Here is an 18189-nt window from a genome sequence, read left to right on the forward strand (position 1 = left end):
GGTGTACCATCTTTGTTTAACACATATATTTTTTAGAGGTAGGGAATAAATTTTATGAATCATTCTTCAAAAATATTCGTATAAATATAGGTTAATGTCAACATGTTTTCTTAAGTAAAGTTTTCTTTAAATAACATCTACTTCAATAAAAGATAAAAAAAAAGAAGAAAATTCTGAAAAACTTTACAAACACGCAAAAACAACTAATTACATAAACGAACAACTAAAACAATCGTATGACAAAAACAAAGCTCAAACAACACGTCTTCACTCTCTCAGATCTCCACTGAATCTCTTCTCCTTTATTTTGTTTCAATGTTACTGGGTTTCGTGTAATATTTTTATGTTTCGTGTTACGTCTTGAACTTACGTTTACCTTCTACGGGTAGGTAGTTAAATTACTTTGATTAGTTAAACCCTTTCAGTTTTACTTAAGACTTGGTAAGATGTGTTTTGTTTTGAGTTCGTTAAATAGTAGTACACCGATGGGAATTTCACTCGTGGCATTCACAACGGTGGTGTCCTGAGCGAGGTGAACTGGAGCCGACGTTTTGAAGATGACTTTCAGTAAAGCCCATAAGGTCTCGGAACGGATGTGGTGGAGGAGGGTATCTTCCCTTACGGGGATCAGGATGTGTGAGTTATTCTTGGACGCTCGATTTAAGGTCGACAACAGAAAACATAACCTCAATTTGAGGTTATGTTGACTGTGTAGAGGGATATTTTTTATACCCGCTTATACAGTTAGTAACCCTGGTGAGTGAGTTGAGAATTGATGCTTGTGTTTAGGGTCTACTCGTTAATCGAATGTATGTAGTGCGCTAAACTCAGAAAACCAGTGTGTTTCTTACTATGATATAATAAGGGCGTGGTAATTATTAACCTACACTGATTTTCTTGTCGTATTATAATAAAATTATTTTTAAATTATTAATTTTGAGTACAGTTTTATTTTAGTTTAAGTTTACTTTATTTCTGTTACTTATTTATCTGATCATTAATTTCCTTTATATAATTTTATATTAAAATGAGTTGAAATTTTTCAAAATGAAACAAAATACAACAACGAATTGTTGGTCATGTTATGCAAAACTTTGCAAGAATTTTTATTTTTAACTAATATTATTTATTTTATAAGAAAGAAAAAACTAATTTACAACGGTGTCAAATTTTTTTTTTAAGGTTTCAAAGGAGATAGAATCATGGAAAATGGAGTTACCTAGAGTGAAAGAAATATTTAAATCATTTAAAGACAGTATTTGGAATTTTGATAGCTTTATATCATTACTGTCAGAAGTTACTGATAAATATACAAGTAAATTGGGAAGGTTTGTTGTTTTAATTTTTACTCAACTGAAAATATTTATGATGGTAAAAGTATAATTTTTCTTTCTTAATTAAAAGTTACAGATTAAATAAATTTGCATCATTATCTATTAAAGAGATGTAGAAAATGACACTTGAATGGGTGAGTGTTACTGTTTTCAAAGCGCTTTGAAATAGTCTTTTCGAGAAGGTGAAATGTCTATTACCCTGCGTTTCCTCCTTGAAAGGTGAAAGCCACCCATCAAAAGCGTACACAAGTGAAATGAGTCGAGACCTAGCCATTTTTATTTTGTTTGTTATAAATAAAAAAAAATTATTATTTCATTTAATGAATGATTTACAACTGGTCTCCCTTGGACGTTTCATAACGAATTACGTGAATAGAGGCAGGACGCGAAGTTCCTATGCACGGCGTTTACTGGTAAATTTACTAGTAAAAGAGTGGATTTGGATGAAAATTTATGGTGAAAGAGTGTGGGGGGATTGCCGTGAAAAAAATACCCTTGCATCCTGCCACACTCCCCAGGGGTCAAAGGTCACATTTAGAAAAAATGCGAGGTTTTCATACTAATTGTCTGAAACAATATTTGATATGACTAACCCTTATGGCAAGGGATAGCAAAGTTTGCTGGAATTGTGAAAGTATGGAGCTTGTCATATCCTAAACATGTGAATGTTTTTTCACATGCAACCATTGTCGTATTGAGTAAATTAGAATTTTTTCTTAACTTTAAGGTGGAAATCTTTTTTATCCCCTACTTAGCACTGGTGAAATATACCTCAGCCTTCCGTCCTGCCGAAAGGGATTTTTTATTTATTTTCACCAGCAGAACATGTTTTAAAATTTATTACATTCTTCGCGAATCATTTTGTATATATAATCATTAATATAAACTTTTTTAATTGTTAAATTTTTTAATTTAATCCGAAAACTTATATTTATTGTTAACTAACGAATTAAATTATTCGTTTTCACAGTTCTTCATAAAATATTTCACTTTTAATTTCTATAAATTGGATTTCCTATAAAATTTTATTTTGGTTTTAGTAATATTTATTTATAATTTATTTTAAAAAGTATGGAGAAAAATATTTAACGTTATATAATTATATTAACTGTGTTTTTAATTTCATTAAAAAACCTTGCGACTAATTATTTCCAACCAAAAACAAATTTTTTATGTTTTATTGTTTTGATTTTAATAAACATCAAAACTATTATACGTTTTTATTTAGTTTCTGTGGACATTATTTATATTAATTAATTCAGAATGAAATTATCTATAAGTTTTTTAAAACTTATTACGTGTTCTTAACCGATTAACGAATATCAGTTATTTTATATCATACAATCATGTGTTTTTCGTCCTGAATCGTTTTTATTTTACCCCAAATTTTAAAAAAAAATATGTAAAATATATAGTTCTCGGATGTTTTTTTCAATTTTTCAGTTCAGATTTCATGTAAAACCACAAAATTGTTTCCTTACTTTGATCCCAAGAATTATAATCTGTTTTAATTTTATCTAAGGCGCTGAAATCAAGGCTAAATGTTTCGTCAAACGAAATTTACTAACGAAGTGTTTCCTAACCTATGTTTATATAAACTTTCTTCTTTATTCTCCTTAGTAAAAAATGTCCTGAATTTTTTTTACATTCGTGAATCATTTTTTATATTAAAATTAGTAAAAAACTGACAAAAAAGTCGTAGGACTTTTCCGTTTCGCTGTTAAATCTGTAACGCTCGCATTAACTAATGTCATTTCAGAACTTACAAAGAAAAAATTTCACTTGTACGGTTAGCAGAATGGTGTAGCCGCGAAACTTAACGCACCAGATACTGATTCACTTTTACACTTTAAATATGATTCATTTATTTAATTCTACCGCTCACCTTTGTCGTCACAGCACATCATGACGACTACGACAGAATCAATTTTTTTTTGGAATGGGGATGCGATTTTGCAAATATCGTTATATTTTAATTGTTATCAAGTGTGCCTAAGAAAAATATAACCTTAATTAGGCGAAATTTCGAGATACTGTGGGTGTCCTTGCTCTACAGCTTCACCTCATTTATATTTTAAGTTGAAAATTTAATGGCATCAATGCCCCATATATAGAAGTGATATGACCATGTTTAATCAAAATCGGTCAAGTAGTTCTGGAGATGTATGGTGATTTAAAGGCCAACACCGAAAACACGTACATACAAACATTAACATTCCAAAAATTTCCGTCCGGTTTTATGGGTTCCATAGATGTTCAAACGTCAAGATCTGGTGAGCTGTAGCTTGTGCAAGTGTGAAAATGTTGTGAATTGGGCAACCGGTCTAGTCGCTAAACAATGCCAATCTCCCCGGCTACAGTAACAATAGGACGGCTACGTTACCATTGTACCGCTATAACTCTGGAATGTAATAAAAGTTGTTTGTTTTTTTTTGAGATTAAAAACTTTTCCAAATGCAATACAGACGAAAAACATTTTATTCCGGTGAAAAAACCGAAAAACACGTTTTTTACAATTTCAGCGCCACCTAGTATTTCAATTTCAAATTATACGGCATAACTTTACAGACATTAATTGTAGAGGAGAATGTCCTCTACATTTTTTGTTGAAAAAATGTTCCCTAAAATGCATAGATTCAGAGAAAAACACATTTCAAAAAATGTTTGAGTTTTTCAAAAATCTATTGGAGGGGGATGTTAAAATTTTGGAGTTAAGCTTCCCTCATCACCCCTAACACATAGACAAAAGATCAATCGGTAGGAAGGATTTTCAAATACAGCCTGTTTTGATGACAAATTGCCTGTACTATATGTATATATTTAAAATTGCATTTTAAGAGTTATTATTATTATTTATAATAGGAAATTATTTTAAACCTTTTATTAATCTGTGGGATCTCGCGTTAGTTTACCTTCTGTTTGATTTTTTTTTACTTTCAGCGCAAAAATGATTTTTTAACCTTATTTGTATTCCTTAATAGTTTCCCTGTGAAATATATATTTTACTCGATTTCAGGAAAAGTTTTTACTTTTCGGGATACTGGAATTTAATTGGAGATATGTCAGAATGTTGGACAAAGTACAACCTATGATTACTGATGTCATGTAGAACTAAGTCAAATATTTTATTAAAAATTTGATTACATATAGAATTATAAATTAGACACAGTCTAATTATGATGATAAAAACATCATATGGTCAAATAGGACCTAAAATCTTTTTCTAAGTAATACAATTTTACTAGATTTACATTAATTTCTTTTAAAAACGTGTCTAACTAAAACTAAAATTCATGCAATAAATACTAAACATTGTCATTGTTTTATAAAATACAATGCGCGAGTTGTGTTAAATTTTTGACGAATAATACTGAAGGTTAAATGAGTGTTTTTCTGTTAGTCTAGCACATTATATGGGATTTCATAATAGAAATTATAAAATCTTATCAAAAATAATTTTTAATACTTACATTATGATATTGAAAAGAAATATTAAGTTGAAACATACCTGCAAACAAACACAAAAATTAGTATAAGTATTATTAAAACATAATTCAAACATTTATATTATATGATAACAGTCGGTGAAAGCTCGCTTCGCTCGCCTGACCGTCTAGCCAGGGAGCTCTGTCCCTGACTCACGACGCATTCGTATCAGGAAACAACACTCACATGCCAAGCGTTTATAAACCTATGTTGTGTATGAAATTTCTTCTTTATTTTCACCAGTAGAATATGTCCTTGTATTGTCGTATATTTTTCGTTTATCACCCGATGCACATATATATATATATATAAAATAGTATTACGAATCAACTATATAATTTTTTTTTTTTTACTAGATTAAATACAGTTGAAAATATAATGAAATATAAATCCTGGGATAAATGGAAACAGTTTTGTGATGATAGAATTATTTATAAATTTGACACATATAAATCGATGCCTGATATAATAAAAATGGATGATACATATTTTGATCTTTTACAAGACTACATAAATTGGACAGATAATAAATTAACATCTAGTGAACAACCGTACAATGATAAATCGGAATATGATACGGAAATTATGAAAGATGTAGGATGTCCTTACTCCTATGTAAAATTACTTATAATATTTGGATCGAAAAGGTATGTGTGTATACTCCTATTATTAATATTATATAGTGAAAAATTCGATAACTTAATTGTAAAAACCAGAAATAGAACATACGAGATGTGTGAGAAAATTAATGAGACTGACTTTTTACTTACCAAAGCTTTTATTTTTTTCAAACAATAATATTATCCCCTTCAAAGTAGTTCCCTTGGGCAGCTACACACCGGTGGATTCGTTGTTCCCACTCCTGGTAGCAGCGCTGGAAGGCTTCAACTGGTAGGGCTTTAAACTGGTAGGTCACAGTCTTTTGAATATTCTCCAGAGTACCAAAATGACGTCCTTTTAAGACATTTTTCAATTTCGAGAAAAGTAAAAAGTCGCAAGGACTCAAATCAGGTGAATAAGGGGGTTGAGGAACCGTAGGAATGCGTTTTGAGGTCAAAAATTCCCTGATGGAAATGGTCGTGTGACACGGGGCATTATCATGATGGAGCATCCACTTGTCTGCAGTGTCTGGTCTCACGCGAATCACTCTTCCTGAGCCTTTCAAGGAGACCTTTGTAAAAGACTTGTTCTAGAGGAACAAATTCTTTATGCACGATACACCTACTGTCAAAAAAGCAAGTCAGCATGGTTTTGATCTTTGATTTACTCATTCGGCATTTTTTCGGTCGAGGAGATGACGAAGTTTGACACTCTTCGCTTTGCCGCTTTGTTTCAGGATCGTACACAAATATCCAGGATTCATCACCTGTGATCACAGAATTGAAGAATTCTCGGTCATTGTCAATCCTCTCAAGAAGTTCAACGCACACGTTTCTTCGATTGTCCTTCTGTTTCGTTGTGAGGTTTTCGGCACCGATTTTGCACAAACCTTTCGCATGTCCAAATTGTCTGTCAAAATTTGATGTACGGTGAAAATGTTTAAATTCAACTGTTCACTCATCATCCTTATTGTTAAACGCCGGTGTCATCTCATAAGAACCCTCACACGCTCAACGTTTTCGTCAGATTTTGAAGTTGAAAGTCTCCCTGAGCGAAGTTGACCTTCAACGCGTTCTCAGCCTGACAAAAATGATTTGTGCCAGCGGAAAACTTGTGCTCATGATAAGCAATGTTCCCCATAGGCCTGTTTCAACTTTTTAAAGGTCAAAGACGCGGATTCCCTAAGTTTAACACAAATCTTGATTGCACAACTTCGCTCTAAATTTCGATGCTCCATTTTCGTAACACACAACAAAAACCTAACGTCACTGAAGACGCTGTCAAAAATAATGTGTTCGCTGAAAGGAGTTTAAACTCGTACTGAGCATGTGGAAGGGATGAACAAACCGGTCTAGAACAAACCGGTAGACACATCGTTGTCAGATCACTCGCAGTGTTACCAGTCATTACTTTTCTCACACAACTCGTATTCAGTATTTCTGTTCAAAACACTTACAAAAAAAATAGAATTAGAAACTTTGATTTAATGAATCCTAATAACATATAATTCACGTGAATTTTATGTTGAAAAAAATACAAAAATGGTTTATCGAGATGTACTGAGTTAAATCTTGATTATTACCAAAGAGGCGTCAAAGTGGAAAAAATTATTACCCCATCGTAATAAAGTGTCAAGTGAAATCGCTGTAACTCGCAGACTGCTATGTTTTCACCACACTGCTTTTATTAGCTAAATCCCGTTGATTACTTTTTTTTTTTGTCTTCAGTCATTTGACTGGTTTGATGCAGCTCTCCAAGATTCCCTATCTAGTGCTAGTCGTTTCATTTCAGTATACCCTCTACATCCTACATTCTTAACAATATGTTTTACATATTCCAAATTTGGCCTTCCTACACAATTTTTCCCTTCTACCTGTCCTTCCAATATTAAAGCGACTATTCCAGGATGTCTTAGTATGTGGCCTATAAGTCTGTCTCTTCTTTTAACTATGTTTTTCCAAATGCTTCTTTCATCATGTATTTGCCGCAATACCTCTTCATTTGTCACTTTATCCACCCATCTGATTTTTAACATTCTCCTATAGCACCACATTTCACGTTGATTACTATTAAAATAGAATATCACCGTACAACCACTACACCAGTTTTGAGGATGCCTTGTGATGGACTATATCCGGTGTTCTACAAGTACGAACATTAGACTATGACGTAAATTAACTTGAGCTTTTGCTGAATCCCTAATCATATTGAAATTTCAGACAATGAATGATCGTAAAGCAAAATAGAGGGCTGTTTACAGCCTACTTTCAGTAATCACGTTTTCTCGAACTATCTTATCTGTTTTCTGAAGAGGGTGGTAAAGAGAAGAGAATGGTACTTTAATAATAAACTTCATCCAGTTAAAATCATTCTATCACGGTGAGCTTCTCATACAGGAATAACCATCGAGAGAAGGTTACTTTTGTCAGTTGCGAATAAGGAACATTACTTATGGACACTTCATGATATCTGTGACCCATCTGTGACCGTTGCGACTGCCAACTCAGGGTACGCTACATTTTTCTGGACTGTGTCTATTATGTGGAATTGCGTCGAAGCTTATACTAAATGTTAACATCAAGAATATCCTAGACATCAATGTATCGATTGTATCTAATTTCTTATAATTTTCTTAAGGCCGTGCATCTTCTGGATCCAAATATTTGATTAAAACTGTAATATGTTTTTGCTTTTTTACGTACTGAAATTTTATAGTTTTATGTTAAAATTTTAATCTTGTTTTTATTTTAATTTTATTTTGCACATACCATTACACATTCTTTTAATTTTTAAGATAAAGTTTAATTATTAATTTATAATCATTTACTATAGTAATTTTGTAATTTTTAATCTGTTTGCTGGTAACGACACCTCGTTCTGCACACAGAAAAAAAAATTAACATCTATCCTGGTTTTAAACAAACCGAGTGGTGTTTTAATTGGCTGTCTCAAATATTACACATATCAATTATATATTTTGATATTTTACGTTTCATTTATGATTTGATTTATGTATGATGTTTCCATTTTTCACCTACTGGATCGAATTATTTACGAATTACATGGCAGCTATATTTATATAGTTATATCACTGTTGAAAAAAAATCACAATAGATGATAAAGTATTATATAAATCCTGTTGAGCACTAACAGAATCACTCAGTATATTACTTCTCTTTTTTATGTTTAGCCTTTGGGACCGTAAGGTATTACTTCAGAGGATGATATGTATGGATGTAAAAAAAGTGTAGTCAAGTACAGTTTCAGGTCGACCGTTACTAAGATTTGTGGTTAATTGAAACTTAACCACTAAAGAACACCGGTATCCATGAACTACTATTCAAATCTGATAAAAATAACTGTCTTTACCAGGATTTGAACCTTAGAAATCTCGACTTGGAAATCACCTGATTTGCGATGATGAATTCACCACTAGACCAACCCGGCGGTTACCCGGTACATTATTGTACTAACATCATCGCACACGCTGTAATCTCACTACTAGGATAACACTGAACATAGTATAAATTTCTTTGTAAAGTTAAGAAGATTTTCTTTTAGTTTCCGTGTAACACTAAGCTGTAATACTGTTCTTTTTGGTGACACAAATATATGAACTAAAAGTTGCCCCGCTTTACTGCAAACACTCAAGTGTCTTCGAGTTGGTAAGTGCTAGTTTTGTGTTCGGATGATCGTAAGTTCAAAAATCAGAGAATATTTGGAAGAAAAATAATTCATAAATAATGTCTGAAAAAAGAGTACCGGTCGTATAACAGATAATATCCTCGTATTTTATTTTTTATTTTTTTTAATGTAGTTGAAAAATTGTTGACGTTATCATTAAAATTAATAACATATCTATCTAATTATTATTCGAATACAATTTTATAATTTATTATTGAATTAACTAGTTTAACATTTTAATAACCAAACAGAATTCTTAAAAAGTTATTAAAAAATTAAATAAAAATTTTCAAGGTTGTAAAATATGATTTTATAAGTGTAAATATTATTTTTGAAATTTCACGACCAATTTTTATGTATTAATTACTTAATACGGACTGAATAAAATGTTTAATTACTCAATTGTGTTCTTTTTCAGAGAATTAACAAGAAAACTTGATAGAACAACAACATATAATGAATTATATAAAATATACGATGTTTTATGTACAGATTCATTTCATAATAATTGGAAATTAAAATTATTAAATGAAGTTCTTGACTCTGAAGATATGATAAGAGAAACAGAAATTATAGAATTTATTAATATAATTAAATACGGATATTTAACGTATGAATTATTTGATGCAAGAACAAAAGAAGATTCGTTCAAATTGATAACGTTAAAAAATATAATGAAATTATGTTTTAATGATGAAATATGTATGGCATATGTATCAAAAGGATTAAGAGATTTAGATTTATACGCAGGAATTGATTGTAAAAAATTAGGATATATCATGGAAAGATTAAAATATCGAAACGTAATTTATAACATGAAAGATTTATTTCATTTTTTTACTCTTATTCATTTTCTTAAACCAACTGATAATATTGAAATATACGAATATTTATTTATAATATTTGTACGTAATTTTAATGATTCTTATGATAATGAAAAAGCTGTAATAGAAAATTTAAAATCTATAACAATTAAACCAAAATTTGAAAGGATATGGGATATGAATAAATTAAAGGAATTTTTAAATTACGGAGTAAATAATGAATTAAATATAAAACAACTTGAGAAATTGCTAAGAGATAATAAAACGGATGAGGTAATTATACAACATTTATATTGATCTCCTTTAATACTTTCAGGGGGAGTCAATTTAGTCCACCGTTACCAGACTCCTTTTTTCAAACCGATCAATTGCATGCCTATCACCCCTAATAATAACGGTTTGTCAACAAACCCCCCCCCCCCCCAAAGATCTTAAATGTATCTAGTTGTATATATAGCGTGATTCAAAGAAACGGGAAATTTTGAAAGTTGTGTTGGTAGCTGTGGGCGATTGGTACCACTTGATAAGTGGCGCCAGCCTCTCTAACCTAACCTGCCATTTAGTTGTCATGGGTCCTTGGAGTGGTGCGCAACGTACATTTGCTATCAAAGCGTTTTACAAAAACAATGACAGTATGGAGGGAGCGCGTAGAGAATTTCGCCGTCATTTTAATCTGGGACGGTACGACCGTGTTCCATCAGCACATGCAATTAAAACACGGATATATAATTTTGAGGAAACCGGTTCGGCAATGAAAAAGAAACCTCCAGGCCGTGAGCGAACCGTCCGTACACTACAGAATGTTCAAGGTTTAAAAGATGCTGTCGCACGAAGTCCACATCGGTCAATCCGTCGTCTCTCACCATCTTTACAATTGCATAGTTCAAGTGTTCGAAGAATATTATTGAAGGACTTGCAATACCATCCATACAAGTTGCAGATCGTCCGGAAACTGAAACCGAACGATGCAGTTGTGCGAGGACAATTCTGTAACGTAATGCATCAGAAGATAAATGATAACGAAGAGTTTGTTCACGAACTGTGGATGTCAGACCAAGCGCATTTCCACCTCAGTGGATTTGTTAACAAGCAAAATTTCAGATACTGGGCACAAGAAAACCCTACGCAGCTACACCAGCGTCCGTTGCACAGCCAGAAAAAGACCATGTGGTGTGCTATGTCATCTTACGGTGTTATAGGCCCTTATTTTTTGAGGATGACAACGGGTACAGGGAAGTCGGCTCGTTACGTAGCCGTGCTTGAAACCTTTGTTTCTGGAACAACAAAAGAGATTTCCACCGATTCTTAACACATCCTGGTTTCAACAAGACGGAGCAACGTCACATACTGCACGAATATCGATAGTAGCTGTACGCCGATTGTTTGGACAACGGGTCATTTCACGAAACGGTGACATTAGATGGCCTCCCAGATCGCCTGATCTCTCAGCTTGCGATTACTTTTTGTGGGGTCACCTTAAAAGCAAAGTGTTCCACAGTTGACCTGCTACAACGGAAGAACTGAAGGCAATGATCCGAGAAGCAACTGTGGAAATTCCAGTTGAGACGTTACGTCAAACCATGAACAATTTAACGAAGAGACTTCGTGAGTGTTTACGTAGAAGAGGAGGTCACCTGCAAGATGTCGTCTTTAAAAAATAAACTAAAATGTATGTATCATAAAATGGCAACTTTTGTAAAATTACATGAAATAAAATGCATTTTTAAAAAAAAATTTTTCATTAACGTTATTTAATTTTTTAAATTTCCCGTTTCTTTGAATCACTCTGTACTTTTTTGGGGATTTGATACACACATAAAATTAAGAAACAAAGAAAATATAAGAAAATAAAAACGGATATAAAAAAAATGTATTTTCGGGAACAAATGAATAGATTCACCAGAAAAACATATTCCGGAATAAAATATATATATTCTGTCTGCATGAAATTTATCAAAAACTTAATTTAAAATATTTATCATTTTATTTAAATATAATATTTTTTGTTTATTTAATCCAAAAGCGTGAACACACCGTATTTAATTTGAGCGACCACTTTAAATACATTTTAACACTTTACTCTTCTCTGACGTTACAAAATATTACAGTAATATTACTGTAGTAAAAGTAGGAATTAAATAAAAAACCAGAAAACAATTTAAATTACATATTTTTGTTAAGGCAGATCCTTTAATTATTTTATATATTTTTATAATTGTATTATTTTTATGGAATTTTCTGGTATCGGTTCTAGAAAAAAAACCAGTGAAGAGAATTTTTTCCTAAAATTAAACGTCGTTCAAATATATCAATAGCAATACTTTTCATTTTCTCTACTAAAAAACCGTTGAGATTTAAAAATAATATCAGGTTCAAAATACGCGTATGTCACATTCTAATTTAAAAATAAGTTACCATATGGGTTACCACTTTTTTGGTTGATAATTAATTCCCCCGAATTAGGTCAAAGCCCTTTTTTACGAAGAGATATGGAATGAAAATTCTGTAGATTATGAAAAATGCCATACTGATTGGAATTGAAATCAGGAGAATTCTGATTAAAGGAGATTACTTAACAGTAACTATATCATTCAATTATGGGTGCCTGAATTAGTTTTTAATATGTAATAGGTATTATATATATAGTCGGCCTCTGTGGCGCAAATGGTAGGGTCTCCGCCTTTCATCCGGAGGTCCCGGGTTCGAATCCCATTTAGGTATGGCATTTTCACACACGCTGAAAATCATTCATCTCATCCTCTAAGGCAATAACCTAACGGTGGTTCCGGAGGTTAAACAAAACAAAAAGGTATTTTATATATATGTACATTTCTTTTAATTATTTTTTTTTTCTTTTTCAGTTTTTTGATAAACCAGAAAATTCTATAATACTATAAATGGTGTTGGTGATGAAAATTAAGAATATACCTGATAAAAAACAATAAAAATTTGTGTTCAAAGGGAAAATTATAATATAAAGTTAATGTTAAGGAAAAACTAATTACTACGGCTAATCTAATCTAATGCTATGATAAAAAAATGTTTTACTGTTCTTCTCATAAATATTATAAAAAAATAGTAATTTTAGTTTTAATTTTTAATATTTAAAAAAAGGAGGAATTACTTTAAAATATAAAAGCATTTTTAAAAATTTCAACGGAGAAAACCTGCTTTATACTAATAGTGGATGCTACAAACCCTTAAATGGAAATATATGTTATAATATATATATATAATATTTTAATAATTAATATGTAGAAGTACAAAATAAAATTCAATCCACTCAAATTTATTAATTAATTAAAATAATTAAATATATGATTTCATTAATTATGAATACACAAAATTATTTTTGAAGTTTTTTTTATATCATTCTGTAACCCAAGAAAGGACAGCATTATCTTTAAATATTTATCCTACTATCAACAAATATAAAATTGAATTCGTATAAAAATTAAAAATCTTAATAAATATTGAATCTCTACATCAAGTTTAATTTTAATGATGGTCAGTTTACTTATAGATTATTAAAAATTATATAATGTTATTTTTAGGTATATAAAATAAAAATACCTATATATATTTAGTGTATAAAATTCCTATATATATAGGAAAACATGTTGAGGTTAAAATTATACAAAAAATCCTCCATTAATACGACTGCTTGAATAAAATAAAGGAAAAGCTTACATAACAATCCTAATTTACCTGTAATATTTCTTAATATTTAAAGTTATTCATTTTCAAATCATATTCTTAATTATCAATTTTTTGTAAAAAAAAATATAGCTTATGTAAGAGTGTGTATGTTTTTGTTTCTTACGAAAATGAAATTGTGTTTTTTTTTACAATGTTATCATTGTGTAACGTAAAGATGTGATTAATATACTTCTCAGTCATCCATATTAAATAAGGTATATATATACTTTTTTCAGAATAAATGAAAAAAGACAAACTTGAAATTTGATTTTTGTAACATGTCAAACTAAAAATATGTTATATGGGAATATAACATCGTAAATAATTCCATGTTTATTCCTTTTTAAAGGAAAAATAAAGGAAATACTACAAAAAACCATATAAGATTTTCTTTTCCTCTTTTCAATGTTTATATAATGTGTGTCAGATATACGTATGCCCAGTTCATACTAATATTATATTGTTTAAAAACATATATATTTGTATATATATATACTCATACTCATACAAACTTACAATATGTTTTAATAAGCGTGTATCTATGAATATAAGAGAAGTGATATGTTTTCTGAACTATATATATATATATTTTTTTACATACAATTTCCATATGTTTATCTTTGTTTTTGTCTTTTTCATACAAAATATATTAAGTGAACTCATTATTCAACGAAATACATTAAATAAAATATATACATCTGTTAGATTTATTAAACATGACGTAAAATTTATTAATAGAAAGACCTTTTTTTAAATAAAAAAGAATGAACGTTTTTTAGAATAAAAAATCTATAAAATATTTTTTATGATTATAGTTGTATAATCATATAATCACTTATTGAATTATCGGGTTTTCTATTAGGTAAAATTTTTTATACAATTATTTTTTATTTTTTAACTAACTCATAAGAATTTGCTCACGAGTCTGCCCAGAATGAGTTCACATCCCTTTATTTTGACAACGTACGATACCTTGGACTTTATTTGGATCCTCGTCTAACATGGAAAAATTATGTGAGAGAAAAGATGAAACAAATAAACAACAAAGATTAGACGGAAGATCCGTATTACCGTTAAATAACAAACTGTTGTTGTAAAAGGCGTTTCTAAAGCCAATATGGCCATACGGGATACAACTTTGGAGTACGACAACCAATCAAAGGTTCCAAGCAAAGGCGTTCGGAGGCGCCATGATTTGCCAAGAATAAGAAGATTCACGATTAACTACGGATACCATCTATTCGTGAAAATATCCATTTATTCGCCAAGTTCAAAGTATTTGCTTAAGTTTAACGCGCACGAAAACTATCTGGCTCTTTATCTTTTGAATAATAGTGAAGATATGAAACGACTAAAGAAGATGTATGTATTGGATATAGAGGGCTGTTATACGTTGAATATCATCATTTTGTTACTGAAATTTTGCTGGTACCATTTAGGAACTATTTTAATTTAATAATATGATTTTTTTGTTTTGTAGTATATCAATTTTTTAAATTTCATGGTTTTGACTTACATGGAACTAGCAGTTAATGATGTTAAATAACAATTTAGATTCGGAGTAACAGTACAAGGTGAAAAGATAAAGATGCTACGGTTTGCTGAATATATAGTAATTCTAGCCGAGAGTAAAAAGGATTTAGAAGAAACAATGAACGGCTTGGATGAAGTTCTACGCAAGAACTACCGCATGAAAATAAACAAGAATAAAACGAAAGTAATGAAATGTATTAGAAATAACAAAGATGGACCACTGAATGTGAAAATAGGAGAAGAAAAGATTATGGAGGTAGATAATTTTGTTATTTGGGAAGTAGATTTACTAAAGATGGACGAATCAGGAGAGATATAAAATACCGAATAGCACAAGCGAAACGAGCCTTCAATCAGAAATATAATTTGTTTACATCAAAAATTAATTTAAATGTCAGGATTTCAAAATTTTTGAAAGTATATGTTTGGAGTGTCGCTTTATATGGAAGTGAAACTTGGACAATCGGACTATCTGAGAAGAAAAGATTAGAAGCTTTTGAAATGTGGTGCTATAGGAGAAAGTTTAAAAATCAGATGGGTGGATAAAGTGACAAATGAAGAGGTATTGCGGCAAAAGATGAAGAAAGAAGCATTTGGAAAAATATAGTTAAAAGAAGAGACAGACTTATAGGCCACATACTAAGGCATCCTGGAATAGTCGCTTTTATATTGGAAGGACAGGTAGAAGGAAAAGATTGTGTAGAAAGACCACGTTTGGAATATGTAAAAGAAATTGTTAGGGATGCAGAATGTAGGGGGTAAACTAAAATGAAACGACTAGCACTAGATAGGGAATCTTAGAGAGCTGCATCAAACCAGTCAAATAACTGAAGACAAAAAAAAAAAATTTGTCTTTGTTTCTTATATGTGAAATATAAAGGTATTTACTTCGCTAATTTCTTCTTTATTGCAGTTGAATAATCTCATATGTTTACCAGTATTAGGCAACGAAATTTAAAAATAATTCTGCATAATTTTCAGTTGTTTTGGGTTTTCTATTAGCATTTTTATGTTTTAAATTAAACATGATGAGAAGAAACATATCGGTGATATATTCTATAGTAAAATTTTAAGCTGGAACATAGTTTCTGTTAATATGAGAAATATATATTATTATAGTTAAATGATAATGCATTTGATAAAAAACCAAAGCTTTTTTAGGTCTAAGAACGATTAGAACATAATTCCTAATTTTGATAAGATAACAATTTTTTTTGGGGGGGAATTTGGAAAAATGGGTTGCTATAGAAATTACTGTCAGCCGTTTGACGTACTATTAATAAAAAAAAAAAAAAAAAAACAGTTATTATTAGTGTATGTTTAAATGCTATTATCAGCATAAAGGTGATTAAAAGTATTGTATTAAATAAATATAAGGGCTTTTTATTTTGTCAAAATTGATTAGATATTGTAATGATAGTTAAACGTTTAATACTTGATGTAGAGTAAGTGTGTTCACGCGCGCTTATATATATATAATGTAAAGCAGAATAATTTAGTCAATAGACTTAAATTCAGATCACTGACCATCATAGAGTAATAGGATATTCATCACAGTACAGCTCATTGTAAACGGTACAGCTAATCATTTAAACAGTTTGTCTAAAACGGTATAGCATATTAATGACGTATAAATCCGTCTTTGAAATAGCCAGATAGGAGCAGTCAGCGTGCAACTATGTTAAATGACAAACAATAGATTAGATGAAATACCATCTATTCTCTCCTCATTTACCACCCGCTTTGTTTTAAATGGTATAATATAAACTGTCATACTTCAATAAATTTCCCTGTTACCTATAAAATTTCCTTTACTAAACATAATCATACCCTCGTTCATTATATCAAAAATTACGACTCTATCTTCAATATTTTACAAATATTATTAAAATGTAATGAAAATATAGTTTTTTCACCCATTACGTTTGTCAAATATATGTACCTTAAGATTTACATCCAATAACAAATTTAACACAATCAATGTTGGAATTCACGGACCAAAAGGTAATAATGATAACACATAATAATTAGTAATTTTTAAAACTATTACAAATTAAATAACTAGGTCAATTGAAAATATTTAATTAACACAATACTTAATTTTAAAATATTTTAAATTTTCGTCCTTAAATTAATAATAAAAAGGATTTGGAGAGCATAGTATTCTATAAATGCTTTCCCTCTACTACTTGGTCAAACTAAAGGATACATATTTGGGTCCGCCGGCCTCTGTGGCGCGAGTGGTAGCGTCTCGGCCTTTTATCCGGAGGTCCCGGGTTCGAATCACAGCGGGCATGGCATTTTCACCCGTTAAAATTCATTCATCTCATCTTCTGAAGCAATACCTAATAGTGAACCAGAAGGTTAAAAAAAAATAAAAAAGAACATGATGTTGGGGTCCAAATCATAGATCAATTTGAAGAAATGTGACCTAGATAAATCTTTTGAATGCGGGAGAAATAAGATCATGAACATCAATTCCGCTACCTGCTAACTAGAGTACTTAACTAAGGAAATTAAAGTTTATTGGTCAAACATTGAAATTATTGATGAAGCCATGCAACTAGTAGAGAAAATGGAAAATAAAATCTGACGCGCGGTTTAATTTATGAAAAGAAAAATAACTATATTATTTTTCTGTTTAGCCTTCGGAACCACCGTAAAGCATTACTTCGGCATTGTTGTCTTGTACAGTCCCAGATCGACCGTTCCTAAAATATGTGGTTAATTGAAACCCAGCCACCAAAGAACATCGGTATCCACGATCTAGTATTTCAAATCTGTATAAAAGTAACTACCTTTACTAGGATTTGAACCTTAAAAACACTCGACTTCGAGTCACTAGAGTCGACGAGTCACTAGAGTCCACTAGACCAGCTTGATGGGCTAAAATAAAAAGAATTGCTTTGCAGAAAATTAACATTAATTAATATCTTTTTATAATTCGTAGCATGTTTGATGGGATATGTAGAGATTAGTTAATTATACGTTTTTTCCAGAGGTTAATGTTTGCAAAATTTGTTTGTTTT

General features: G+C 30.6%; 1 protein-coding gene across 1 annotated transcript in view; it reads left to right on the forward strand.

Annotated features, from left to right (window-relative positions):
• Positions 1-13286, forward strand: part of LOC142333750 (uncharacterized) — a 30657-nt gene extending 17371 nt beyond the window's left edge. The window contains exons 3-6 of the mRNA XM_075381221.1: positions 1183-1328; positions 5177-5467; positions 9523-10201; positions 12790-13286. Of these exons, the coding sequence (XP_075237336.1) occupies positions 1183-1328; positions 5177-5467; positions 9523-10201; positions 12790-12825 (1152 nt within the window). The 3' untranslated portion in view covers positions 12826-13286. The remainder of the gene's footprint in view (positions 1-1182; positions 1329-5176; positions 5468-9522; positions 10202-12789) is intronic.
• Positions 13287-18189: the final 4903 nt, after the last annotated feature.

Source organism: Lycorma delicatula, chromosome 13, assembly GCF_047948215.1.
Source record: "Lycorma delicatula isolate Av1 chromosome 13, ASM4794821v1, whole genome shotgun sequence".
Taxonomy (NCBI): domain Eukaryota; kingdom Metazoa; phylum Arthropoda; class Insecta; order Hemiptera; family Fulgoridae; genus Lycorma; species Lycorma delicatula.